This window comes from Gracilinanus agilis, chromosome 3 (genome assembly GCF_016433145.1).
Source record: "Gracilinanus agilis isolate LMUSP501 chromosome 3, AgileGrace, whole genome shotgun sequence".
NCBI lineage: Eukaryota > Metazoa > Chordata > Mammalia > Didelphimorphia > Didelphidae > Gracilinanus > Gracilinanus agilis.
The window spans coordinates 451,508,099-451,531,991 of NC_058132.1; the positions used below are offsets into that span (position 1 = coordinate 451,508,099).

General features: G+C 37.3%; 1 protein-coding gene across 1 annotated transcript in view; it reads right to left on the reverse strand.

Annotated features, from left to right (window-relative positions):
* Positions 1-23,893, reverse strand: part of PPEF1 (protein phosphatase with EF-hand domain 1) — a 185,454-nt gene that overhangs the window by 48,069 nt on the left and 113,492 nt on the right. The window contains exons 12-13 of the mRNA XM_044669261.1: positions 23,155-23,297; positions 14,542-14,648 (exon numbers count right to left, since the gene is read on the reverse strand). Coding sequence (XP_044525196.1) covers positions 14,542-14,648; positions 23,155-23,297 — 250 coding nt within the window. The remainder of the gene's footprint in view (positions 1-14,541; positions 14,649-23,154; positions 23,298-23,893) is intronic.

The following is a 23,893-nucleotide window of genomic DNA, read 5'->3' on the forward strand; positions in this document are numbered from 1 at the left end:
TTTCTGATATGGGATTATTTAGGTATTCTATTTCTTCTGCTGTTAATCTAGGCAGTTTATATTTTTGTAAATATTCATCCATCTCACCTAGATTGCTATATGTATTGCCATATAATTGTGCAAAGCAGTTTTTAATGATTGCCTTGATTTCCTCTTCATTAGAGGTAAGGTCTCCCTTTTCATCTTTAATACTGTCAATTTGGCTTTCTTCTTTCCTTTTTCTTATTAGATTGACCAGTACTTTGTCTATTTTATCTGTTTTTTTCAAAATACCAGCTTCTAGTCTTATTTATTAATTCAATAGTTCTTTTACTTTCGATTTTATTAATTTCTCCCTTGATTTTTAGTATTTCTAATTTAGTTTTCATCTGGGGGTTTTTAATTTGCTTGCTTTCTAATTTTTTGAGTTGCATACCCAATTCATTAATCTCTGCCCTCCTTAATTTGTTAATATATGCACTCAAGGGTATAAATTTCTCCCTGAGTACTGCCTTGGCTGCATCCCACAGAGTTTGGTAGGATGTCTCATCATTGTCATTCTCTTCAATGAAATTGTTGATTGTTTCTATGATTTCTTCTTTGATAAATTGGTTTTGGAGAATCATATTGTTTAATTTCCAATTGATTTTTGATTTGCCTCTCCAGGTGCCCTTACTAATTATTATTTTTATTGCATTATGATCTAAGAAGGTTACATTTTCTGCTCTTTTGCATTTGTTTGCAATGATTCTATGTCCTATTACAGGGTCAATCTTTGTGAATGTACCATGTGCAGCTGAAAAGAAGGTGTATTCCTTTTTGTCCCTATTTGGTTTTCTCTACATATCAATTAAATCTAATTTTTCTAGGACTCCATTCACCTCTCTTACCTCTTTCTTGTTTTTTGGTTTGATTTATCTAGATCTGAAAGAGGAATATTTAGATCTCCCACTATTATGGTTTTACTATCTATTTCCTTCTTGAGCTCTGCCAGTTTCTCCTTTATGAATTTGGATGCTATGCCACTTGGTGCATATATATTGAGCAGTGTTATTTCCTTATTGTTTATACTGCCTTTAATCAGGATGTAATGACCTTCCCTGTCTTTTTTAATCATATCTATTTTTACTTTGGCTTTGTCAGAGATCATAATAGCCACTCATGCCTTCTTTTTTTCATTTGACACCCAAAAGATTTTGCTCAAGCCCTTAACCTTAAACTTGTGTGGGTCTATCCGCCTCATATTCGTTTCTTGTAGACAACATATGGTAGGATTTTGGTTTCTGATCCACTCTGCTTTTTGCTTCTGTTTTATGAGCGAGTTCTTCCCATTCACAATTATCAGTTGTACATTCACTGACATTTTTGTATCCTCCCCTAGACCCACCCCTTCTTCTTACACTATTTTCTTTTAAACCAGTGGTTTGTTTTTAGCCAGTATCCCTTATCCCCTCCCTTGATTGACTTCCCTTTCTGCCCCCTCCCTTGTTATTCCCCTCTTTTTGTTTTTTAAAGGCCTAATGAATTCCCTTCCCTTTCTTCTCCCCTCCCTTTTTTGACCTCCCCACTCCCCTGCTCCCTTTGGTTTATCCCTTCTGACTTTCTCAGTAGGGTTAGATAGAGTTTTTTATCCAAATGGATAATAAAGCTACTCTTCCCTCTCCAGGTTGATTACACTGAGAGTAAGGTTTGATTATTACCTCTTAATGCTCTCTTCCTCTCCTTCTTATAATAGTATTATCCCCTCCCCTTCCCATGCCCTCTTTGTGTGTAATAGAATATCCTATTTTTCTTATTTACTCAGATTTTTCTTGGTGTTCCCTACTTTTCCCCCCCTCTTTCCTACCCCCCATGTCATCTTAGACCATTCAGTATCCTATCCTCTCCCTATGAATTATTCTTCTGGTTGCTATAATAGTGAATATTATAATAGTGAATAGAGTTCACTACAGAGAATTATACATAGCATTTCTCCACATAGTAATACAAATAATTAGATCTTATTGAAGCCCTTAAAGCGTCAAATTTAAAAAATTATAAGTTTTCTTTCTTTTCCCTCTGTTTCTTATTTACCTTTTCATGTTTCTCTTGATTTTTGTGGTTGGGTATCAAACTTTCCATTTAGTCCTGGTCTCTTTTGTGCAAAAACTTGGAATTCTTCAATTTTGTTGAATGCCCATACTTTCCCCCGGAAGTATATAGTCAGTTTCGATGGGTAGTTGATCCATGGCTGAAGGCCCAGCTCTCTTGCCTTTCTGAATATCATATTCCTAGCCTTGTGGTCTTTTAGGGTGGAGGCTGCCAGATCCTGTGTGATCCTGATTGGTGCTCCTTGATATTTGAATTGTCTCTTTATGGCTTCTTGTAAGATTTTTTTCTTTTACTTGAAAGCTCTTGAATTTGGCTATTATATTCCTTGGTGTTGACTTTTCTGTGTCTAGTGTAGAGGGTGATCTATGGATCCTTTCAATGTCTATATTGCCTTCTTGTTGTAGAACTTCAGGGCAATTTTGCTGACAAATTTCTTTAAGTATGGAGTGCAAGTTTCTATTAATTTCTGTCTTTTCTGGAAGACCAGTGATTCTCAAATTGTCTCTTCTCAGCCGGTTTTCTTGGTCTGTCACTTTCTCATTGAGATATTTCATGTTTCCTTCTATTTTATCAGTCTTTTGACTTTGTTTTATTTGTTCTTGTTTTCTTGAGAAATCATTGGCTTCTAATTGTTCAATTCTAGCCTTTAGGGACTGGTTTTCCATTATAATCTTTTGGTTTTCCTATTCAATCTGGTCATTTCTGGTGTTCAATTTGCTTATCAGTTCATTTGATTTCTAAGCCTCACTTTCCAATTGCAAAATTCTGCCTTTTAAACTGTTATTTTCTTGCCAGATCTCTTCCATCTTCCTCAACATCTCATTTTTGAACTCTTCAATAGCTTGTGACCAGCTTTCATTTTTTTGGTAAGGTTTGGATATGATTACTTGTTTGTCCTCCTCTGTTGTCTGGATTTTCTCTGTGTAAAAGTTGTCGAGTGTTCCAGAGTTTTTCTTGATAATCTTTTTCTTCTTCTGGGGTTCTCAGCTTGCCATCGTTAGCCCCGCCCCTTTTCAGCTTTGTCTTCACACTCAGGGTCTGCCTGCACTTTCTAGGCTCCTAGGGGCTCCAGTCTCCTTGTCCTTGGGGTCAGGCCTCCTGGTAGACCCCGGTCTGCCCCTCTTCCTGAGGCTCCTTCAGCTGTCTCAGGGGCTGCTTCAACAGTCACACTCCCGACTGCTCCGGGTCCTCACTGGAGGTCCAAGCCTGCGCTGGAGATCTTTATTCACACCTGGGGCGATGCCTTCACCTGCGCAGACGCTCAGGAAAGTCCCTGCGTTAGAGATCTCTGTCCATACTGCGCAGATGCTCAGGAAAGTCCGTGCGCACCCCCCAGCCACTTGGGGTCCCTCGTCTTGCAGCATACAGGTACAAGCCCTGGGGCTGCTAGTGATTTACTGGTTGCCCCAGTCCTGTTTTCACTCTTGTGCGTTGGCCCTGGAGCTGTGCGAGGTGTGTGGTGGGGGTGGGGGTGGGGGGTTTAGGGGCTTCTTCCTCTCGCATTTTAGTGAGAGCTGTTTCACCCCCTTATAGCGTGGAGATGCCCTGATTCTGTGTACCTTCAATGCTGCGCCCTGTTGTGGGGTTCCTTCGTTCGTCTGGGTTCGTTTTCATGTCCCCTTGAGGAGTCCTGTATGCTTCGGTTAGGAGAGATCGAGCAGCTGCTCCATACTCTGCCTCCATCTTAACCGGAAGACCAACATACTAATCTTTTAATGTAGGTTAAGCTTATTAACACCATAATGTTACTAATACTTAGCAAGTTTACATAGGTCTTTAGAATGTTGCTAGGAACTGTTTATTAGTTGTTACATTTTTGATTCATAGTGCATGAAGATAGAAAGTTTCATATTTTAGAGTTTATTACTGTATGTTTAGGATTAGCAATAGTTGATAGTTGAATGTTATCTTGTTATTGTGTTTAACCATTTTTTCCTTTCTGTTAAATTTCTGTAAAACTCAAATCCCATTTCTTTCCTTGAATGTTTTCCCAATACCTGTCTTAGCTTAGATTAGAATAAGAGCAGTCTAGGTATAGAAGATAGAACTTTTATTATTTGGGGAATAGATTAGGGGAATAAGAGGAATGAGTTATTTAGTTGAGTATAGTATAGATTTACATGCTAGTAATACTTAAGTAAGAATGTATGGAATGCTGCAAGTTGCAGATTCCTAGAAGAGAAAATGGGCAAACTGTGATATGCAGAAATGGGCAGCCATTTTCTGTAGGTGCAAAATAGAAGTTTGCCACTTTGGAACACAGAACCTAGCAAAGCACCCCAGGGCGTGTGCCAAGGTGACAGTTAAGGACAGGGTATAAACTAAGGTCCACAAACCCCTGGGACTTCACTTCTCTCATCTCAAGGGTTAGGGAGGAGGTGGTGGCAATTTGTACCCTGGTAGGTTTTGGAGATTGGATTAGGCAGGTAGGTAGGGAAAACCTTCATTGCTAGCCAAATCAATACCTTATTGGCATAGCCAACAGCTTTTAAATCAAGTAAGAGTGAACAGCTAATTTCAAGAAACAACAGCTTCTGACCTAGGGGCCTGGCAGCCTCTGGGTTCAGCAACAAGCAGCAATGGAGTTGAGAAGAGACCACAAGGTCTTCCCATACTCTGCACCTTAGGAACAACTTGTGCTTCAATATTATTTTAGTTTTAAATAATTAGGCAAGATCATTTAGGGTACCCTTCACCCACCTTTCCTTCTCCCTCTTACCTGCCCTCAGTTTGATTACAAATAAACCCAGTTTGATCCTAAATCCTAAATAATTTTTGAAAGCCAACTTCTTACCTTAGTATAATAACTAGCTTCAAGCAGTCAGATCTGGGTTACATCTCTATCTGGCTATAGTCATTTCCAAGCCAGTGTGATCCTTCATTTCAACCTAAGGTTTCAGGAAGTCCACATTCTACTTCCTGGAAATTCCCACCAACTGCCTGACTGGTTTGGTTTCTAAGGCCTTGTGGTTTAGCAAAGAATCTTGAGATCTTAAAGGAAGCCTAACCTAGCTAATGTAGGAATAAACCTATACTCACATCTAGCTGTGGTTAAGGTCTCTCTCTCTCCCATCACTAGCATTTCCTGAGCCCCCTTACTGCTCATAACATCTCTTATCTTCCTATATAGATAATGAGCATCCTAGGAGAAGGAACCCATTGAGGTCAGGACGATAAAGTGGTACAATAGAAAGAGTGTTAGATTTAGAGCTAGAAATAAATACTTGAGGAAGCAATGTGACTCAGTGGATATTGATCCAGGTCTGGGCCAAAATCTGGTCTTAGACACTTTCTAGCTGTGAGACCCTGGGCAAGTCACTTAACCCCAATTGCCTAGCACTTATCACCCTTCTGCTTTGGAACCAATATTTAGTATCACTTCTAAGACAGAAGGTAAGGGTTTTTAAAAAAGAAATATCTGAATTTAAATCCCCTCCCATTCATCTACTAACTGTATAACCAGAGTTATACTTTCTCTTTGAAATCTCTTAGAATCTTTTTGAGTCTTAGTTTCCTCATCTGTAAAATTAGAATAATAATAATAATGATGATTTGACAGAGACTGAAAATAGACCAACATCTCACACCATCTACTAAGATAGGGTCAGCATGAGTACATTTTTTTGTTGTTGCTTTTTAATGTGGCAAAGGCTTTTATTTCATCCTCACAAGAATGCATACTCACAAGCCAGTGTTACAAGTGTTGTAGCGAGCAAGCAAGTACAAAGTATGGGAACAGGCAAGCTCCTTCTATCCTAGTCCCTAATGCAAAAATTGTCTCTCCCATCATTTGCCATTGACTGGTTACTTGAGAATTAAAATCTTACCTCCAAGCTAGCTAATTGGAACATGCAATTTACAAAGCCCATTATTCTAATTATTCAAGAGGGTTTTAACCAATCAAAAGAAGGACTGTTTCAATCCTATCTATCTGCATATCCTATTAGCCTTTTAAAGAATATCCTATCATTGTGTCCCTTGTCATGTCCTGCTGACCAGGATGTGGGAAAATTCGGCTTGAGCTAGGGACAGGCAACTTAATTTGTTTTGATCAAAAGGCTACCTGATTCTCTCTTAGTGATTCAATGAGAGGAGTCCATCATTTTACTGAACTTCATCTATGAGTACATGCTTTAAATATAAAGAGTGATGCCATAAGGAAATTAAGGGAGCATGGAATAAGTTACCTGTCAAATTTATGGATAAAGGAAGAATTTAGGACCAAACAAGAGATAGAAAATATTACAAGATATAAAATGGATAATTTTGATTATATTAAATGTAAAAGTTTTTGTAGAAACAAAATCAATGCAACCAAGATAAGAAGGAAAGCACAAAGAGGCAGCTATGTGGCTCAGTGGATAGAGAGCCAGGTCTAATGATAGATTCCTTTGGCCTAAGACACTTCCTATGGCATGACCCTGGGCAAGTCACTTAACCCCAATAGTCTAGTCTTTATTGCTATTCTGCCTTGGAAATGAATCTTAGAATCCATTTTAAAACAAGGTAAATTTTTCAAAAAAAAAAAAAAAGAAGGAAACTGGTGAGAAAATTTTTATTTCTGATAAAGTTCTCTTCTCAAATACATAAAGAATTAATTCAAATTTATTTTTAAAAATATAAATTATTCTCCAATTGATAAATGGTCAAAGAATATGAACGGGAAGTTTTCAAATGAAGAAATCAAAGCTATCTATAATCATATGAAAAAATCCTCTAAATCACTCAAACCCTTGACCCATTACTTTCTGTCTTAGAAACAATACTGAATATCAGTTCCAAGGAAGAAGAAGAATAAGGTCTAGGCAATTAGGATTAAGTGAGTTGCCCACACAACTAAGAAGTATTTGAGGCTAGATTTGAATGTAGAACCTGCTGTCTCTAGGTTTGGCTCTCTATCCACTGAGCCACCTACATGCCCCTCTAAAATCACTCTTTATTAGAGAAATGCAAATTAAAACAACTCTACCTATCAGATTGTCAATATGACAGAAAAGGAAAATGGTAAATGTTGGAGAGGATGTGGGAAAACTAAGACAAAAATGCACTGCTGGAGTTGTGATCTGATCCAACCATTCTGGAAGGCAATTCATAACTTTGCCCAAAGGACTCTAAAACCATGCATACCCTTTGATCCAGCAATACCACTACTAGGTCTGTATCCCAAAGAGATCAAAAGAAAAGGGAGAAACTATCTATTTGTAGAAAGATATTTATAGTGGTGGCAAAACTAGAAACCAAAGGGATATCTATCAATTAGGGAATAGCTGAATAAATTGTGATATATTCTTGTAATGGAATTCTATTATGCCATAAGAAATGACAAATAGAATGATCATTTTAAAAAGAAAACCTGGAAAAGACTTATATGAAGTGACTCAAAGTGAAGTGAGCAGAACCAGGAGAACAATGTACACAGTAAGAGCAATAATGTATGATGATCAACTGTGAATGAATTAACTATTATCAACCGTGCAAGGATCCAAGACAATTCTGAGGGACACATGACAGGGAAAGGTATCCACCACCACAGAAGGAAATTGATGGAGCCTGAATACAGAATGAAGCATATCATTTTTCATTTTGTTTCCTTCATGAATTTTTTCTTATATAGCAATATATGTCTTCTTTCGCAGCAAGATAAATATAAATGAGTATAAACATATATTGTATGATAGCACACATATAACCTATATCATATTTTCTACCATCTCAGGGAAGTAGGAGGAAAGGAAGGAGGAAGAGAACATGGATCAAAAAATGTCAGAAGATGATTATTAAAAGTTTTATCTGCATGTAATCTGGAAAAGAAAAATATAATAAAAATTAAAAACAACAAGAAGAAATAGAATCAAGGAGGAGTGAATGAAATACAAGGATATAGCCTGTATAAAGGCTCAAAAGTAGGAAATATAATGCCAATTAGAAGAATAGCAAGTTGGTCAGTTTAAATGAAAAGAAGATGAGCAAAATAAAATAATTCTACCAGGAAACACTGGAAACTGAAAAAGGCTTTAAATCCCATGCTAAAGAGTCTGTATTTATCTTAAAGGCCACAGAATATTCTTGAGCAGAGGAATGGCAGTCAGTTCTCTGTTTTAGGAAGAGAATTATGGTACCTGCATGAAGGATGGATTGAAGAAGAGAAAGAATAGAAACATAGAGATTGATTTAGTCTATTATGGAAACCTGAATGAGGGTGAAGTGAGAGTTATTGTGGAGAAAGATTAGTGCAGCTTGGCAACTGGTTGCATATAGGAAGTTTGTGAGAATGAGAAGTCAAACATGATTCAATTTATAAGCGTGGGTTAGGGAGAGAATGGTGGCGCCCTCAACATGAATAGAGAAATTTAGAGGTGATGTATTTCGAGTAAAAGACCATTGTTTCCATTTTTTTACATTTTGAGTTTTGATGCTAGATGGTTGGCAATACAGAACTGGGATTCAGGAAATAATGAGGATCACATATGCAGATTTGAGAGACATCCTAATAGAGATAATAACTGAATGGATGGGAACTAATATCATTATGGAGAAAGGGCAGAGAGAAAGGAGAAAGTCCAAGATAGAGCTTTGTGGGATACCAATGGATGGAAGTGGAACACTGATAATAAACCATTAAAAGAAACTGAGCAACAGTCAGATGGGTCAAAATAGAACTAGGAGAAAGCAATGTCAACAAAGTGTTGAATTGGATCAGATTTGCAATGGTTGGTAATGGAGACAGAGCAAGAAGGATGCTCTCTCAAGGAGGATAGCAATCTTACCGGGGGCGGGGGGGGGGAGGAGGGGTAGGAGTGAATAGAATTCTTCCCCTTCCCCCTCTTGAAACAGTTACTCGAAGGAAATAACTGTTAATCAAATCCCCTTTAGGTCAAGTAATGGAGACTGAACAGGCTTGACTAAGCCAGGGCTAAGTTGTTTGATAGATAGAAATTGATCCCACAGAGACTAGCAACTTCCACTGTTTAAAGATTATTCCCTAAACCCAGATAAAAGGTTCAAGTTGTCTTCTCAATCAGCAGAACTGCTCTCTGGACAACAGCTGTTCCAATGCTTGCTTAGATGAAGTTTTTGCCTAGGTAATGTATATTGGTAGTAAGTATAGCTTGGTATATCCTCACACAAGCTCTCAAATTCAACTAGGAAAGGGATTTATTAACTTCAGGAAAACAGGGAGAGGGGAGGTGGATTTTAGGAATGAGGAGGAGGTAAACTATCTAAAATCTCCAATAAACTTGTTGCCTTCACTTTCCCCAAAGGGGAAAGTGCTTTGAATAACTTGACTTTATCTCACTCACTAACCTTACTCCTAATCTAATGTTACTAAGTTTAAGATGGTGAAGGTAACTTTGAAGATTAACTGAGATCTTGTAAGTGAGGTAATATTTCCCAGTGCCCACAGCCTGGTATAGTCTCTATGGAGTAAACCAGCAAAGTAACACTCTGCTCCCTGAGGTCAGAGATGAGCTAACAAAAAGCAATGCTACACTTCTTCCCAGCCTCCCTTGAACCCTCAAAAGCAGTGTCCAAAGTGTCCTTGCAAGTTGGGTGTCTTGGAGTTTTATACCCAGGTTCTTAACTGCCCCAACTGTCCCCTCTCCTAGTGTTCTGGGGGGGGGCACTGTGGAATTCTGTGAGGCAGCTTTAACCTCACTTAAGATCATGGATGTTACACAAAGTTATCAGTGACACAGTGATTAAGGAGAAGAGGGGCAGGGTTAATAGTGTCAGATATACCAGAGAGGTCAGGAAGGCTGAAGGTTGAAAATACCATTGAATTAGCAATTAAGAAATTGTGGATAGCTTTGGAGACAGCATACATTCCAGGGATGAGCTTAGAAACCAGCCTGCAAGGAGTCAGGAAGTAAATGGAAGGTGAGGAAATAAAAACCAGGAGTGTAAATGGCTTTTCTTAAGGGTTGGACAGTGAAAGGGAGAAGAGATTTAGAATGATCATTTGAGAAGAAGTCAGGGTCAAGTGATAGATTTTTTGAGGCTGAGGGAGGCCTGGAACTGTTCTTAGGCATCAAAGAAAGGAGATAGTAGAGAGAGAATGATTGGATATGAGAAAGAATAATCAAAGGGACAAGCTGTAGGAAAATATGAAAGGAAATAGGTTCAAGTGTACAAGTCTCTACTTAGATTGGCCTAAGCAAAGGCTACCTAAATGTCAACCTCATTATTATGTGATTTTCTTTTATATACCTCTCACAAGATCACTTTTTCTATTGGGTTCTTTCTTTCCCCCTCCAGTGAAGGGAAGAGGGTGGGAAGTTCAAAGGATCATAGGATTATAGGGATTTAAGTGACTTCTGAATACAATGCTATCTACATAATTCAGATTCATTAATTTGATGAAAATAAAGAAAGCTGGTTAGTTATTGTTTGTTAAATGTTGCTGTAATAAAGTTTCTTTAATTATTAGATGTGTTTTACTTTAATGCCTTGACATTTTGGTATTTTTTATAATAAATTATAATTTTTTTCTAGATTACATCGATACAATTTTTAATATTATTTTTCTGACATTTTGAAATTCATGTTCTCTCACTCACTCCCACCTCTCCCCAATAAGGCATGGTATAGATTGTACATATATTATTATATAATACATGTAATACATATAATCCATGTTCAACATGTTGTGAAAGAAGACACATATTGCTAACACTAGAGAAAAGTTATTGAGGAAATAAGGATGGTATGTTGCAGTCTACATTCAGTCTCTATTCCTTCTTTGGTAGTAAATAGCCTTTTTTGTCATGGAGTCCCTTGGAGTTGTCCTGGATCCATACTTTGTTGATAGTAGTTGTCATTCACAGTTGATCAACATATATAATTGTCATTACTATGTACAATATTGTCCGGTTCTGTTCACTTCACTTTGAGGCACTTCATTTAAGTCTTTCCAGGGTTCCTTTGTTTGTTTGTTTTTTATCATCCCGTGTGTCATTTCTTTCAACAGTATACCATTACAAGCATATAGCACAACTTGTAGAGCCATTCCCCAGCTGATGGACATCCCTTCAGTTTCCACCTCTTTGCTATTTTGATACAGGTAGGTTCTTTCCCCCTATCTTTAATCTCTTTGGGATATAGACTTAGCCATGGTATTGCTAGGTCTGCACAATTTTGTGGCCCTTTGGGCATGGTTCCAGATTTTTCCCCAGAATGGTTATACCACTTCACAGCTTCACCAACAGGGTATCAGTATCCTGATTTTTCCATATCTCCTTCAGCATTTATTGTTTCCCATTTTTGTCCTGTTAGCTAATCTTGTGGGTATGAAGTGGTATCTCAGAATTGTTTTAATTTGCATTTCTCTAATCAATAGTGATTTAGAGGATTTTTTCATGACTAAAGGTAGTTTTAATTTTTTCATCTGAGAATTGCCTATTCATATCCTTTGACCATTTGTTAATTGGAGAATGCTTTGTGTTCTTATAAATTTAACTCAATTCTCTATGTATTTGAGAAATGGAATCTTTGTCAGAGAGACTTGCAATATTTTTCCCAGTGTGTTGTTTACCTTTTAATCTTGGTTACAATTATTTTGTTTATGTAAAACTTTTAAAATTTAATGTAGTCAAAGTTATATATTTTATATCTCATAATATTCTCTGTCTTGTTTTCACCTATTTTGGCATCTCCTAAGAATAATTTGAAAAAACAAACAATAAAATAGTGTTATAAATTAAAAGATTTAGTTCAACTTGAAAGTTATAGTTGTATAACTATGCTAACTGAAGGTAGGAAAAAGAAAATTTATCATGTATAATTCAGCAATAGAACATTGCATTTCTAAGTATTCCTAGCAATAGTATGGAGTAATATCCTATGACTAATCTCTTAGAGATGACAATAGTAGTTCTTTACATGACAGTCCTAATTAGAATTGATGTACTAATTTTCCAAATATATAAGAAACTAAGTCAAATTTACAAAAAACAAATCAAGCCATTCCCCAATTGACAAATGATCAAGGGAAATGAATAGACAGTTTTCACACGATGAAATCAAAGCTATCAATAAGCACATGAAAAAGTGTTCTAAATCCCTCCTGATTAGAGAAATGCAAGTTAAAACAACTCTTGAGTTACCACTTTACACCTAGCAGACTGGCCAATATGGCAGCAAAGGAAAGTGATAAATGTTGGAAGGGATATGGCAAAATTGGGACACTGATGCATTGTTGGTAGAGTTGTGAATTGTTCCAACCATTCTGGATGGTAATTTGGATTCATGTGCAAAGGGTTTTAAAAGAATGCCTGCCCTTTGATCCAGTCATGCCACTGCTAGGTTTGTAACCCAAAGAGATACTAAGGAAAAAGACTTGTACAAAAATATTTATAGCCAAGTTCTTTGTGGTGGCAAAAAATTAGAAAATGAGGGGGTGTCCATCGAGTGGGGAATGGCTGAACAAATTGTGGTATCTGATAGTAATGGAATATTATTGTACTGAAAGGAATAATGAACTGGAGGAATTCCATGTGAACTGGAAAGATCTCCAAGAATTGATGCAGAGTGAAAGGAGCAGAACCAGGAGAATATTATACACAGAGACTGCTACATTATGGCACAATCGAATGTAATCTTCTACCAACAACAATGTAATGACCCAGGACAATCTAGAGGAATTTATGAAAAAGAATGCTATCCACATCCAGAGAAAGAACTCTGGGAGCAGAAACACAGAAGAAAAACATGTGGTTGATTATGTAGTTCAATGGGGATATGATTGGGGTTCTGATGCTAATAGATCACTTTACTGCAAATATGAATAACATGGAAATAGGTTTTGAACAATGATATATGTATAACCCAGTGGAGCTGCCCGTCAGCTTTGGGAAGGGGGAGGAAAGAGAGGGGGTGGGGAATCATGAGTCTTGTAACCTTGGAAAAATATTCTAAATTTTAAAAAATTGATACATAATAGCTGCCAAACTCTGGAAGAGTATTTATCAAGATGTGGTTTTTTAAAAACTCTTACCATCTGTCTTAGAAACAATACTAAATATTGGTTCCAAAGCAAAAGAGCAATAAGGGCTAAGCAATAGAGGTTAGGTGACTTATCCAAGTCACAGAGTTAGCAAGTGTTCACCTAAATTCCCCACCATGATGTGATCTTAATTTGGGAAATAAAAAATTTCCATCGAAGTTATAAGTTTTGAAATTTATTGGGCAGAAACTGGCCCTGACTATAAGGTCTAGATTCTTTCAAAGCTTTGAAAGTAAAGTGAAAATATGGTTTATTAACGCTATGTTTGGGTTGGGTTTTTTTAGATAAATCCTTGTTTCCTTGCTCTAAAGGTATAGTTTTATACTTACATATTCTCCCATTACTAGGTATTTGAATGAGTGAAAGCATAGAGGCAGCAAGTGCTTTATAGCAGTTGTTCCTCTTCTAAAATGGTAATTATAATTTTTTAAAAGAAATAAATGCTATTAGGCAACAGATAGAACCTTGCTACCCTAAGAGAGGTATGTCCCCTTCCAAGATACACAGATTCCCTTAAACAAGTTGCTTTACATATTGGGAAGACCTAGATTACCATACTTTCTGTGTTTATAGCAAGTTAATGAAGAAAGGGAGTCTCAGAATAATGAATTAATGTCTTGACTGGTGAGTCCCTGTTTAGACTTCATTAAAAGTTCCAGACATGTTGTTCACCTTACTTTTGGCTCATGCACTATACTATTCTACTTTTAACACTACCAGCCTTATCATTCTGAGAATGACTCTATCTTGAGACTGATTCAAGAACTGATAAGTCTCTGAGGCAACTAGGTGGCTCAGTGGATTGAGAAACAGGCCTGGATATAGGAGGTCCTGGGTTCAAATTTGACATCAGATACTTCCTACCTGTGTGACTGAGCAAGTCACTTAACTCCCATTGCCTGGCCCTTACTGCTCTCTCTGCCTTGGAACCAGTACACAGTATGATTCTAAGCTGGAAGTTAAGGGTTTAAAATAAATTGATGAGTTCCCCATAGAACCACTATAACATCAGAAACCCTAAACAATTTGTTGGTTTTTTCTTTTTTTAAACTCTCACCTTTTGTCCTAGTGACAACTGTAGGACAGAAGGGAAAGAACTAAGCAAAGAGGGTTAAGTGACTTGCTCTGGATCACACAGCTAGGATATATCTGAGGCCAAATTTGAATCCATATTCTCTCAACTCCAGGGTTGGTTCTCTATCCACTGTGCCACCTAGCTGCTCCTAACCAATTTGTTTTTTGTTTTTTATTCCTAGCACTTATCACAATGCATACCCCATAAATGCTTGTTTACTCCATTCCTTCTTCCTATCTATATTTTATATGTAATATTATATATAATGTTTTATATATAATATGTAATACTAGGTCACCCTCATTTCTAAAGAAATTGAAGGATTGAAGTCAAAAGGAGAAGAGAATTTAAGAGTTGTCTGTTTGGAATAATGTGTTTTGTTTTGTTTTCTTACCTGAGTTTTTCACATCATACTTTTTGAAAGCCTCCATCAGGTCAGAACTCCTGGCAATCAACTTCTCTCCTAATATCCTGAAGGCAGTGTTTTCAACAATATCCACACTGTTTTAAGAAATAAATGATATAAGTTAAATAAATTGTTCTTAACCATGATCCAAGCATCCCACTAATATGATTATATACCCAAAGGATATTAACCGAAAACAAAAACAAAACAAAAAAACCCAAACATAAAATACTATTCATAGAAACATTTGTGATAACCAAAAAATCTATTTAAAAAATGTGAATCCATTTCCTGGAGAATGGCTGTACATATTATGGGATATAAGGGCAATATATTATTATGCTATAATGAATGATGAATGTAAAGAATTTGGGGGTCAAGCTTTAGGAGATCATTCAGCCAATCTTATAATATTTGTTAGGCACTCGATGCCCTCCTCCCACCCCCAAGTACAATACCAAATGACAGAATGTTTGAGCTGGAAGGAACCTTTGAGATCATCTGGTCCAGCTCCAGCTCCCTTATTTCATAGAATAGAAAACCTGGGCCCTGGGCCCTCAAGGGTATGACTTGTCCAAGGTCACTTAAAAGATAGAGTCAGAATTTGAAGACACTGAGGCAGTAAAGAAGTAAAACTGGAATAGAAGGGATCTAAAATCTAGATAAGAGATGGGGGAATGAAACAAAAACAAAAAGGCAGAGGAAGTAGTTAGAATTTGTGTTATGCAGCTGAGGAAATTTCCTGTTTTTGCTAAAGCTTTGGCAAGAATCAGCTAATTCCTAAAACCTATTAAACTGTGACAAGAAGAAAATAGATTTTTATTTTAATGAGCATAGCCTGGCATGGGGGGGGGGGGTCAGGGGGTAATCCTTTGAGCATATGCAAATATTCTCTCCTAATCCAAGAAAACACAGAGAAACTGGGTTTGGGGAGTTGTTTCTGTCCACATAAGACAGAGGTAATGAAGAAGTCTTCTAATTGGCTGCTAGGCTAGAGAACTGATGACTCAGGGGTTGCTGAACCAAAATTTAGCAGATGTACATAAAGAGCAATCTTCCCTTTCATTGCTTACTTTCCTTTATATTCAGGGGGTGGCAGGACAATTTTGAGCTATATCTGGTAAGCAATGTAGTAGGACACCCATGGCCATAAAGACTGTGAGAATTTGTTTCCCTCTGTCACTTTGTATTTCTTTATACCTAATCTTAGGTGAACTAGAATTCCAAGATGAAATGGTCTACAAAGTAGCTTTGTGAGTATCAACAGAATAAGTAGTAGAAAGAAGAGTTTCCTGGGGGGAATAGCAGAATCCCCAAAGTAGTAATGGCTGATGTCAGTAGACATGTCTGCAACCAATGAGGAAAGACAGTCACTTGAGGAAGGCAGCACATTGAGTGAATATGGCTTCTTGTGGCAAAGACAATTTCTAGCTCTGAGCTCAAAGAAGGTATAGAACCTAGCAACCTGGCTGATTGACTACAGCTACACCTAAGAGAACTTCATGGCAATTACATAAATGGAGAAAAGGACTTCATCAGGTCTCAAAGGTTTAATCTCTCTGCATATGGAAGCATTCCCAGTCTTTCTCTTGAGTTCTAGTTCCGCAACAACCACCAAGTTACTCTTCAAACTGAACACTTCATAGGCATCTCAAACTCAACATGTCTAAAACAGAAATCACTTTCTTTCTCCCTAAATTTATGCCTCCTCCAAGATTTCTTATTACTGTTAGGTTAAAATATCCTTCTGTGCTTATTGAATCCACCACAAATTGATTCTACATAATCACAACTGGTCCTCATTGCAGGAAGGCAAACCATTTTATAGATTTACTGGTCCCCTAACCACAACATCTTTTCCAAATGTTTTTGTGCCTCTCTCCTCTTGCCCTTTCAGGTGAGGACCTCACTTTATACTTCATTGAAAAAACTGAGACCATTTGGCAAAAGCTCCTTTAACTCCTTTCCTTTTCTCACTTCACCCACATATCAAGATAGCCATGTGGTACTGGGCCTGGAGCCAAGAAGATCTGATTTCAAATCTAGCCTCAGGTACTTCCTAGCTATAAGAACCTGGGAAAATCACATAGCCTCTGTCTGCCTCTGTTTTCTCAACTATAAAACAGGGATAATAGTAGCAACTACATCCCAGGATTATTGTGAGGCTCAGAGATGGCACATAGGTGGTTAAAAACTAGCTATTGTTATTATTATAATCATACACCCTTGTCTCAAATGAAAAGGCAGTCCTTCTCTTTGCCAAGTTTAACTCCTTTGCATGTTCCTTTGATCCCATCCCCTCCCATCTTCTCCAAGATATTGATCCACTATTACTCTCTCTATATAGTTTGCAACATCTCCCTGACTACTGACTTTATTTCTTCCCTTTACAAACATGCCATCTGTCTCCCATCACCTATTCACTTATCCCTTCTTATCTCTTCTCCCTCTCTGTTAAACTCCTTGAGTAGTAGGTACTTCACTTTCTAGTTTCTCACTTGCTTCAAAACACTCCTGCAATCTAGCTTTCAACTTCATCATCCAACTCACACTGTTTTCTTCAAAAGTCATCAATGATCCTTAATGACTAAATCTCAGTCCTCATCCATCATGAACTTCAAACTATCCTCTGCATAGCTGGCAAAAGAAAGATTTTATTCAAGCAAATATCTGACCACTCTCTCTCTTCCTCTGCCTTCTTATTATTTCTCATGCATGAAACTTTTGCCTCTGACTTCTTATTTTCCTTCAAGACTCATTTCTCACATCATTTTCTTCATGATATCAAATTAAACCTCCTGCCCTCATCACTTTATAAGTCTATTTTTTTATATATCTAAAAGGACACATTATCTTCCTTGACCTCTTCAGGGTAAGAACTATTTCACTTTTGCCTTTGTATCATCGGTACCTAACAGAATGCCTGGCAGCAACAACAGTAAAAAGGATATTAAGTTTCAAGATGAATTGTGCTGATGAGTGTTACTTAATATTTCAATAGACGTGTGACTTAACTGATATAAATATTCTTTCTAACACTGCCACTCATAATCAAGTCCCAGAGAGTTTATATCATATGATCTCAAACTTCCCCTGAAGGAAGAAGCTAATTATATGTATGGGGAGTAGGAGTTGGGATAGTAGGGAAAAATGAGGATGAAAAGCTTTGTGGGTTATATGAAAAAGTAGCAATAAAAGTTGTTATTCATCCTTCATTTTTTGAAGAGAATCAATGGCCTCATGGAGTGATAGCTTGACTTGTGAGTAAACTGGATTTAAGTGAGGCTGAGTTCCACAAAGTCACCAGCTTTACTCTTCCTTCCAGAGTCATAGAAGTCAATTGGCAAGACAAAAGTCAAGATGACCAGTGATGCAGTGGATGGCCTTGGCTTCTTCAGTGTCTAACCAAGCTCTAAGTGCTCCACAGAACCTCTTCTACTGCCTTCATGGATGCTGGAACAAGTTGTTTTCATCTGCCCACCCACCAGGTGAAGTCGTCACACGCTTGAGGCAGATATCTCCCTAAGTCATTGACAGGTTCAAAGCCTGTAAGCTACCCTTAAACTGGTTTAGCCCATCTGCCTCAATGGTTTTATCAGGGTGTAGTTGCTGACCATGCTACAGCTTCTGGGAACCACATATGAGAAATGGGAGAAAAGTAGACACCAAAGTAGATGAGAAGCCATGAAAAGAGAATGGCAAGCCCTCACACAAGAAGCACTGGTCTTTTCTGACTACCCTGTGCACTCCAGTGATAAAGGTAGAGTAGAAAACTGAGATTTATGTATCATGAATTTGTGGTAATTAAAATCAGCTCTATTTTGTGACTTTCTCCAGTCTTAAGAGGAAAAGAGGAAAAATTAGATGGTGGGATTACCCAAGAATTCTCAAGATGAGAAGGTTGGAAGACCAGAAATACAAGGAATTAAAAAGTAGTTGTAGTGAATTAAAATATGAATTCCCTCAGATTCCTTTCTTCATTTCCCCAAGACTTTTCTGCATGATCATCCCTTTTCCTCTTTCTTTTATTACAGGAAAACTATTCCCTAAGAATAAGTTTTTGACCTACACCCTTGATCCCAATGCCACTGCCTTTTCTAAGACCCTTGTCCAATAGTTATTCCCTATATATTATACATCTTTAATTTCTCCATTTTTCATTTGTGTTTTTCTTTTTTAATTTTTTAATCAGTTAAAATACTCTTTCTCTCCCTCCTATTCCAACCTCCCCCACATATACAAATATGTATAATTAAGCAAGCAAAACAAATTCCTGCTTTGACCATGTCCAAAAAAAAAGTTGTATCTCACTCTTCATTATGAGTCGTTCACCTCTCTGTAAGGAGATAGGTAACATTTAGTCCTCTGGAATCATAGTTGGTCATTATGCTAAATTAGAGTTCCCAATTCTTGCAAAGTTGTTTATCTTTACCATACTGTTGTCCTTGCATAATTGTTCTTCTCATTCTGTTCATTTCACCCTCATACAAGTGTCCCTTGGTTTCTCTGAAATGACCTCTTTAATTATGTCTTACATCAAAATAGAATTCCATCACATTTTTATATCATAACTTGTTCAGCTACTCTCCAATTGATGAGCACCTCCTCAGATTCCTTTTCTTTGCCACCTTAAAAAGAGCTATAAATATTGAACATCCCTCATTATAGTTTGTTTTGCTCATGGTTAATCTTTTCCTTTGCTCTACCCTTCCTCTAAAGACCTTCCTTCCTTCTTTTCTTTCCCAAGTGTTTCCTTGTTGAATGAATCCTATTTCTATATCTAGCTGTAATGGAATAAAAAGGGGGGGATCTCCTTCCCTTGCTGAGTGACTGAGGGGTAAAGGTGATTGAGGTAATAGGATAGGAATGGAAGGGAAGACTAAGTCTAGAGAGGAATGGACAAGGTGGTATTTGGATGGTAGGGGTACAGGTGAGGTATTCAGGAGAGGCAGCTGACACAGACTAGACACTCAGGCTAGAAACAGAGGACACTGGGGGGAAATAGGCTGAACCCTTCCAGGCAGGAAAGGTACTTTTACAGACACAAGGAATAGGGCCAGTCCGAAGTGGTTTAAATCTGACCTGAGGGCTTTCTTGTCAGTTTCTCAAGTCCTCAAAGGAGGAACCACAAGGTTCCACTCTGTCAATGAAACTGAAGGGATTCAGGAGGAAGCGTTGGGCAACTACTTTCTCCCAAGATGAATGCCTCCAGTTTCCCTCAGAAAATAAAAGAGAATTATTCCTCCCCTTTACCTTTGCCTAGTTTCTTCAACACAAAGATTCTCCAGAGGGTCTAATTAGGTAACCAAGGGTTTATTAATGTTTCAGGGTGGTCTGGAAGGAGAGAGGGGATTGGGGTTTCTGACAACTGCTAGGGAGAAACTCAAGATGGGGGAGGGCCACAGGAATGGGTTAGACTGAGAGAGAACCTGCTCTCTCAGCTGAGGAAGATTTGGCTGCTTTTAAGGTAGAGGATATACTAAAGGGATAGTTTGAATTCAAGGATGTCCTACTTGCCTATTGGGGAAAACTAAACCCACAAAGTCTTTTCATTAAAAACCCAAAAGCCACCCTGCCTCCCAGAGTCCCGGGAAAACAGGCAGGGAAAACAGGGAAGTAATATGGAGAAGGTCAGGGAGAGGTCCAGAGAAATTAGCCAGGTTCAAATTATCCAAAGACAAGGCACAGGTCAAAGCAAAAGGAAAGCCAAAATAGAGCTCTGGTTGATCCTTCCGCTCTTTTCAAGTGTCAGGGACCAACTCAACTTTTTCAGAATTCTAAGGCTCAACTGCCAGAAATTTTCACTTGGCCCTCTGCAAGAGCAAAAAACTCTCTCTTGCCACTTTTGCATTACAATACATATGTTTATTCTTTCCTTATTTGGCCAATTCTGGCAAAACTGAGGTTTAGGTGTCAATCATTCACTTCCATCCTCTCCCGTTTGTTTGTATAAATATCAACTTATACACTTTGACCATGTGAGGAAGTTTCTCCTACCTTCTCCCACCCCCAGTGTTTTTCTCTTCCCTTTTCTTTCCATTCTTCTCTTAAGATCATCTTTCTCATCTTATTTAATTAGACTCCTTTTATGATCACTGATGATGATAGAGCTGAGAATGGAAACATATTTTCTCCCTACATTTCAATGTAAGCAATTCACCCTTACTTAGTCCCTTATGACTGTTGGTTTATTTTGCCTTTTTATGTTTTTTCTTAACTCTTGTGTTTGAACTTCAAAACATTTTTGCAGCTCTGGCCTTTTCATCAGGTATATTTGGAGGCCATCTATTTCAGTAAAAATCTATTTTTCTTCATATTTTTATATTCAGTTGTGTTGAAAGAGCTATTCATGGCTGTAAACCTATGTCCTTTGGTTTCTGGAATGTTATATTCTAAGCTCTCCACTCCTTTAAAGTTTTGGTTGCTGAATCATGTATGATCTTAATGATGTCTACTTGGTTCTTGAATTCTTGCTGGCTGATTGTAGGATTTTTTTTCCTTTGACCTGACAACTCTGAATTTTGGCCATTTTTCATTTATTTTGGGATTTCTTACAAGCAGAATTGATGAGTTATTCTAGTTCCATTTTGCCCTCTAGTTTTGATGGATCTGAGTTCTCTTTTATGAAAATTTAAAACACATAGAGTCATAAAACACATTAGTCATAGAGTTCAGGTAGTCCAATGATTCTTATTTGTTTTTCTTCTTGATCTTTTTCCAGGTCAGTTGTTTTTGCTATGAAATACCTTGTGTTTCCTTCTTTTTAAAAGTCTTTTGATTTTTTCTAAACGTTTCTAGTTACATTTTAGAGTCATTATTTTCTATTTAGTCCATTCTAATATTCAAGGAGTTTGTTTCATAGGCAGTTTTCTGTGAAACTGTTCATTCCCTTTCTAGCTCTACTTCCATAGCTCTCATTTCTTTTCCATTTTCCCCTTAGGCTCTCATTTCATTTATTAAAACAATTTCAATTCCCTTTAAAAATGGTTTCTTCTTTTTTTCTCCTAGAATTAAGTTGAATTTCTGCCCAAGTAGTGTTCTTCTCTGAGGCTTTGCTAGCAGATGTTTTGGAGTCGTTCTCTCCTTTAAGGTTTGTGTTATGATTGTCCTTGTCACCATTAGTAGCCTTTTAGGATGAGATTTTTTTTTGTTTGCTCATTCTTCCAGCCTACTTTCTAATTTTGAACTTTTGGGGGCCAGGCTCTACACATTTCTGGAGGGAAGATCTGAGCAGGTCCTGTTGCTGCTTTTTGGGGATATTGAATATTGTGTTATTCCAGAATTTCAGGGATAGTTCAGATTAGGGATATGCAGACGTTTAGTGCTCCCAAAGTAGTTTGATACAGATCAACACCTGGTTGGTAACCTCTTGATCTGAGCCCCTCCAATTCATCCTTCACAATGCTTTTGGAATTTGTCCTACCATCAAAGAATTGGAAACTAAAAGGATATCTCTCAGTTGGGGAATGGCTGAACAGATTGTGATATATGACAGTGATAGAATACTACTATGCTATAAGAAATGATGAACAGGATGATTTCAGAAAGAGCTGGAAAGACCTACATGAACTGATGCAGAGTGGAATAAGCAGAACCAGGAAAACATTGTACACAATAACAGCAATGTTGAAGAACAAGCAAATGTGATAGACTTTGCTACTAACAGCAATACGATAATCCAAAACAATTCTGGAAAAAGAATGCTATCCACCTCCAGAGAAAGAACTGTGGGAATAAGAATGCAGGAAGCATATGATTTCTCACTTGCTTTTTTGGATATATATTTAAGGATTTTGGTTTTATAATGTTATTCACTTACAAAAATAAATAATACAGAAGCATGTTTTGTGTGATAATACATGTATAACCCAGATTGAATTGCTTGCCACTCTGGAAAGGGGGAGGGAAGAAGGGAGGGAAACAATTTGGATTATATAACTTCAGAAAACTCATGTGGAAATTAGTTATTAAAATAAAACAATATTTTAAAAAATTTATGCCATCATTCTGCTTTTAAAATCTTTCATATAAAGTTAATCAAATTCCTTTGTCTGGTGGTAAAGGCACTCCCAAACCTGGTGCCGTCCTACTCTTCCAGCTTTATTTTATCTTACTCCTTTCTCTGAACACTATCGTCAGTGAAAGCATATCACTCTCAGCCCCCTAAAAAGACACTGAATTCTACTCTGTAGTTTTTTGTTCAGATTGTTCTCTTTGCCTTAGATATGTCTCCTTTCTCTCTTCTGTTGAACTTTTATCCATCCTTTAAAGCCCAATTCCTGAAATAGAGGATAGTTGACCAGCTTATCTGGGTGGAGAAAATTAAAAATTAAATTAGAGATTCAACAGAGTTGAAAGATGAATGGGAGAGTAGGAAATCTACCAATAATAGAAGAGAAAAGGAAGTACAATAACTAGGTACAAGTATTGCAAATTGAGCAGGCACTTTTCCTGACTAGAAATATCACTTTTTCCCCATGAGAATACAGTTCCACATTTTGTTCTTTGTGGTAATATTAGTCAATATCTATAGAAGTATAACAAAATAAAGCAGGCATAGGGCTCTGATTCATTGGTATTCACCACAAAGTACATTTGTACCTTTCATGAAGCGTTTTTGATTGAACCATTTGGTGACATTGGTACTGGAAAAATCGAGGGATCAGATCTTTCTTCAGTTTGAGGTAAGCACCTCTATTGCTGCCTTCTTCATAATAGTTAGATGCAGAGAATAATGTGATAACCTGATTAAGGAAAAAGAAAATACTGGGTTTATGCATACCCTCAAAGTATTGGGAAATGTATATTTTCATAGTGATTATTCTATTCATTACGGAACAATTAATTGCATTGTGGTGGGAGCGTAGTTAGTGTCTACCTTATCAGTATACTTATAACTACTTCACTGGAAATGAATTAAATATTTTCAGCACATTCTCCTAGGGACTAGCAAACATTTTCATTTCAGTATTACAGAGATCTTTGCTTTCAAAGCTACAAACTCTGAGTTTATTCTATCCTCTAAGAAAGCTATCATACATTCAGATCAAGATTTTTCCAGAGCCTCAATCTCCCTCTTACCTTAATAATGAAGTGATTCATGTCTCCAAAGGAGGAAATGCTTTGAATATGGAGCTTAGAATGACTGTAAAATCTGGAATGCTATTGAGGATACTGAGTTTTTCACCAGGATTGTGAATAAAATCACTTGCTTAGCACCAGAAAACCTATCCACTAGTCATATTACTAACTAGTGCATACCTCAGGACAAGTTACTTTATTTTTTGTTGTTTTCTTCTTAATATCTATCTTATGAAACTGATATGGTTAAAATGAGATA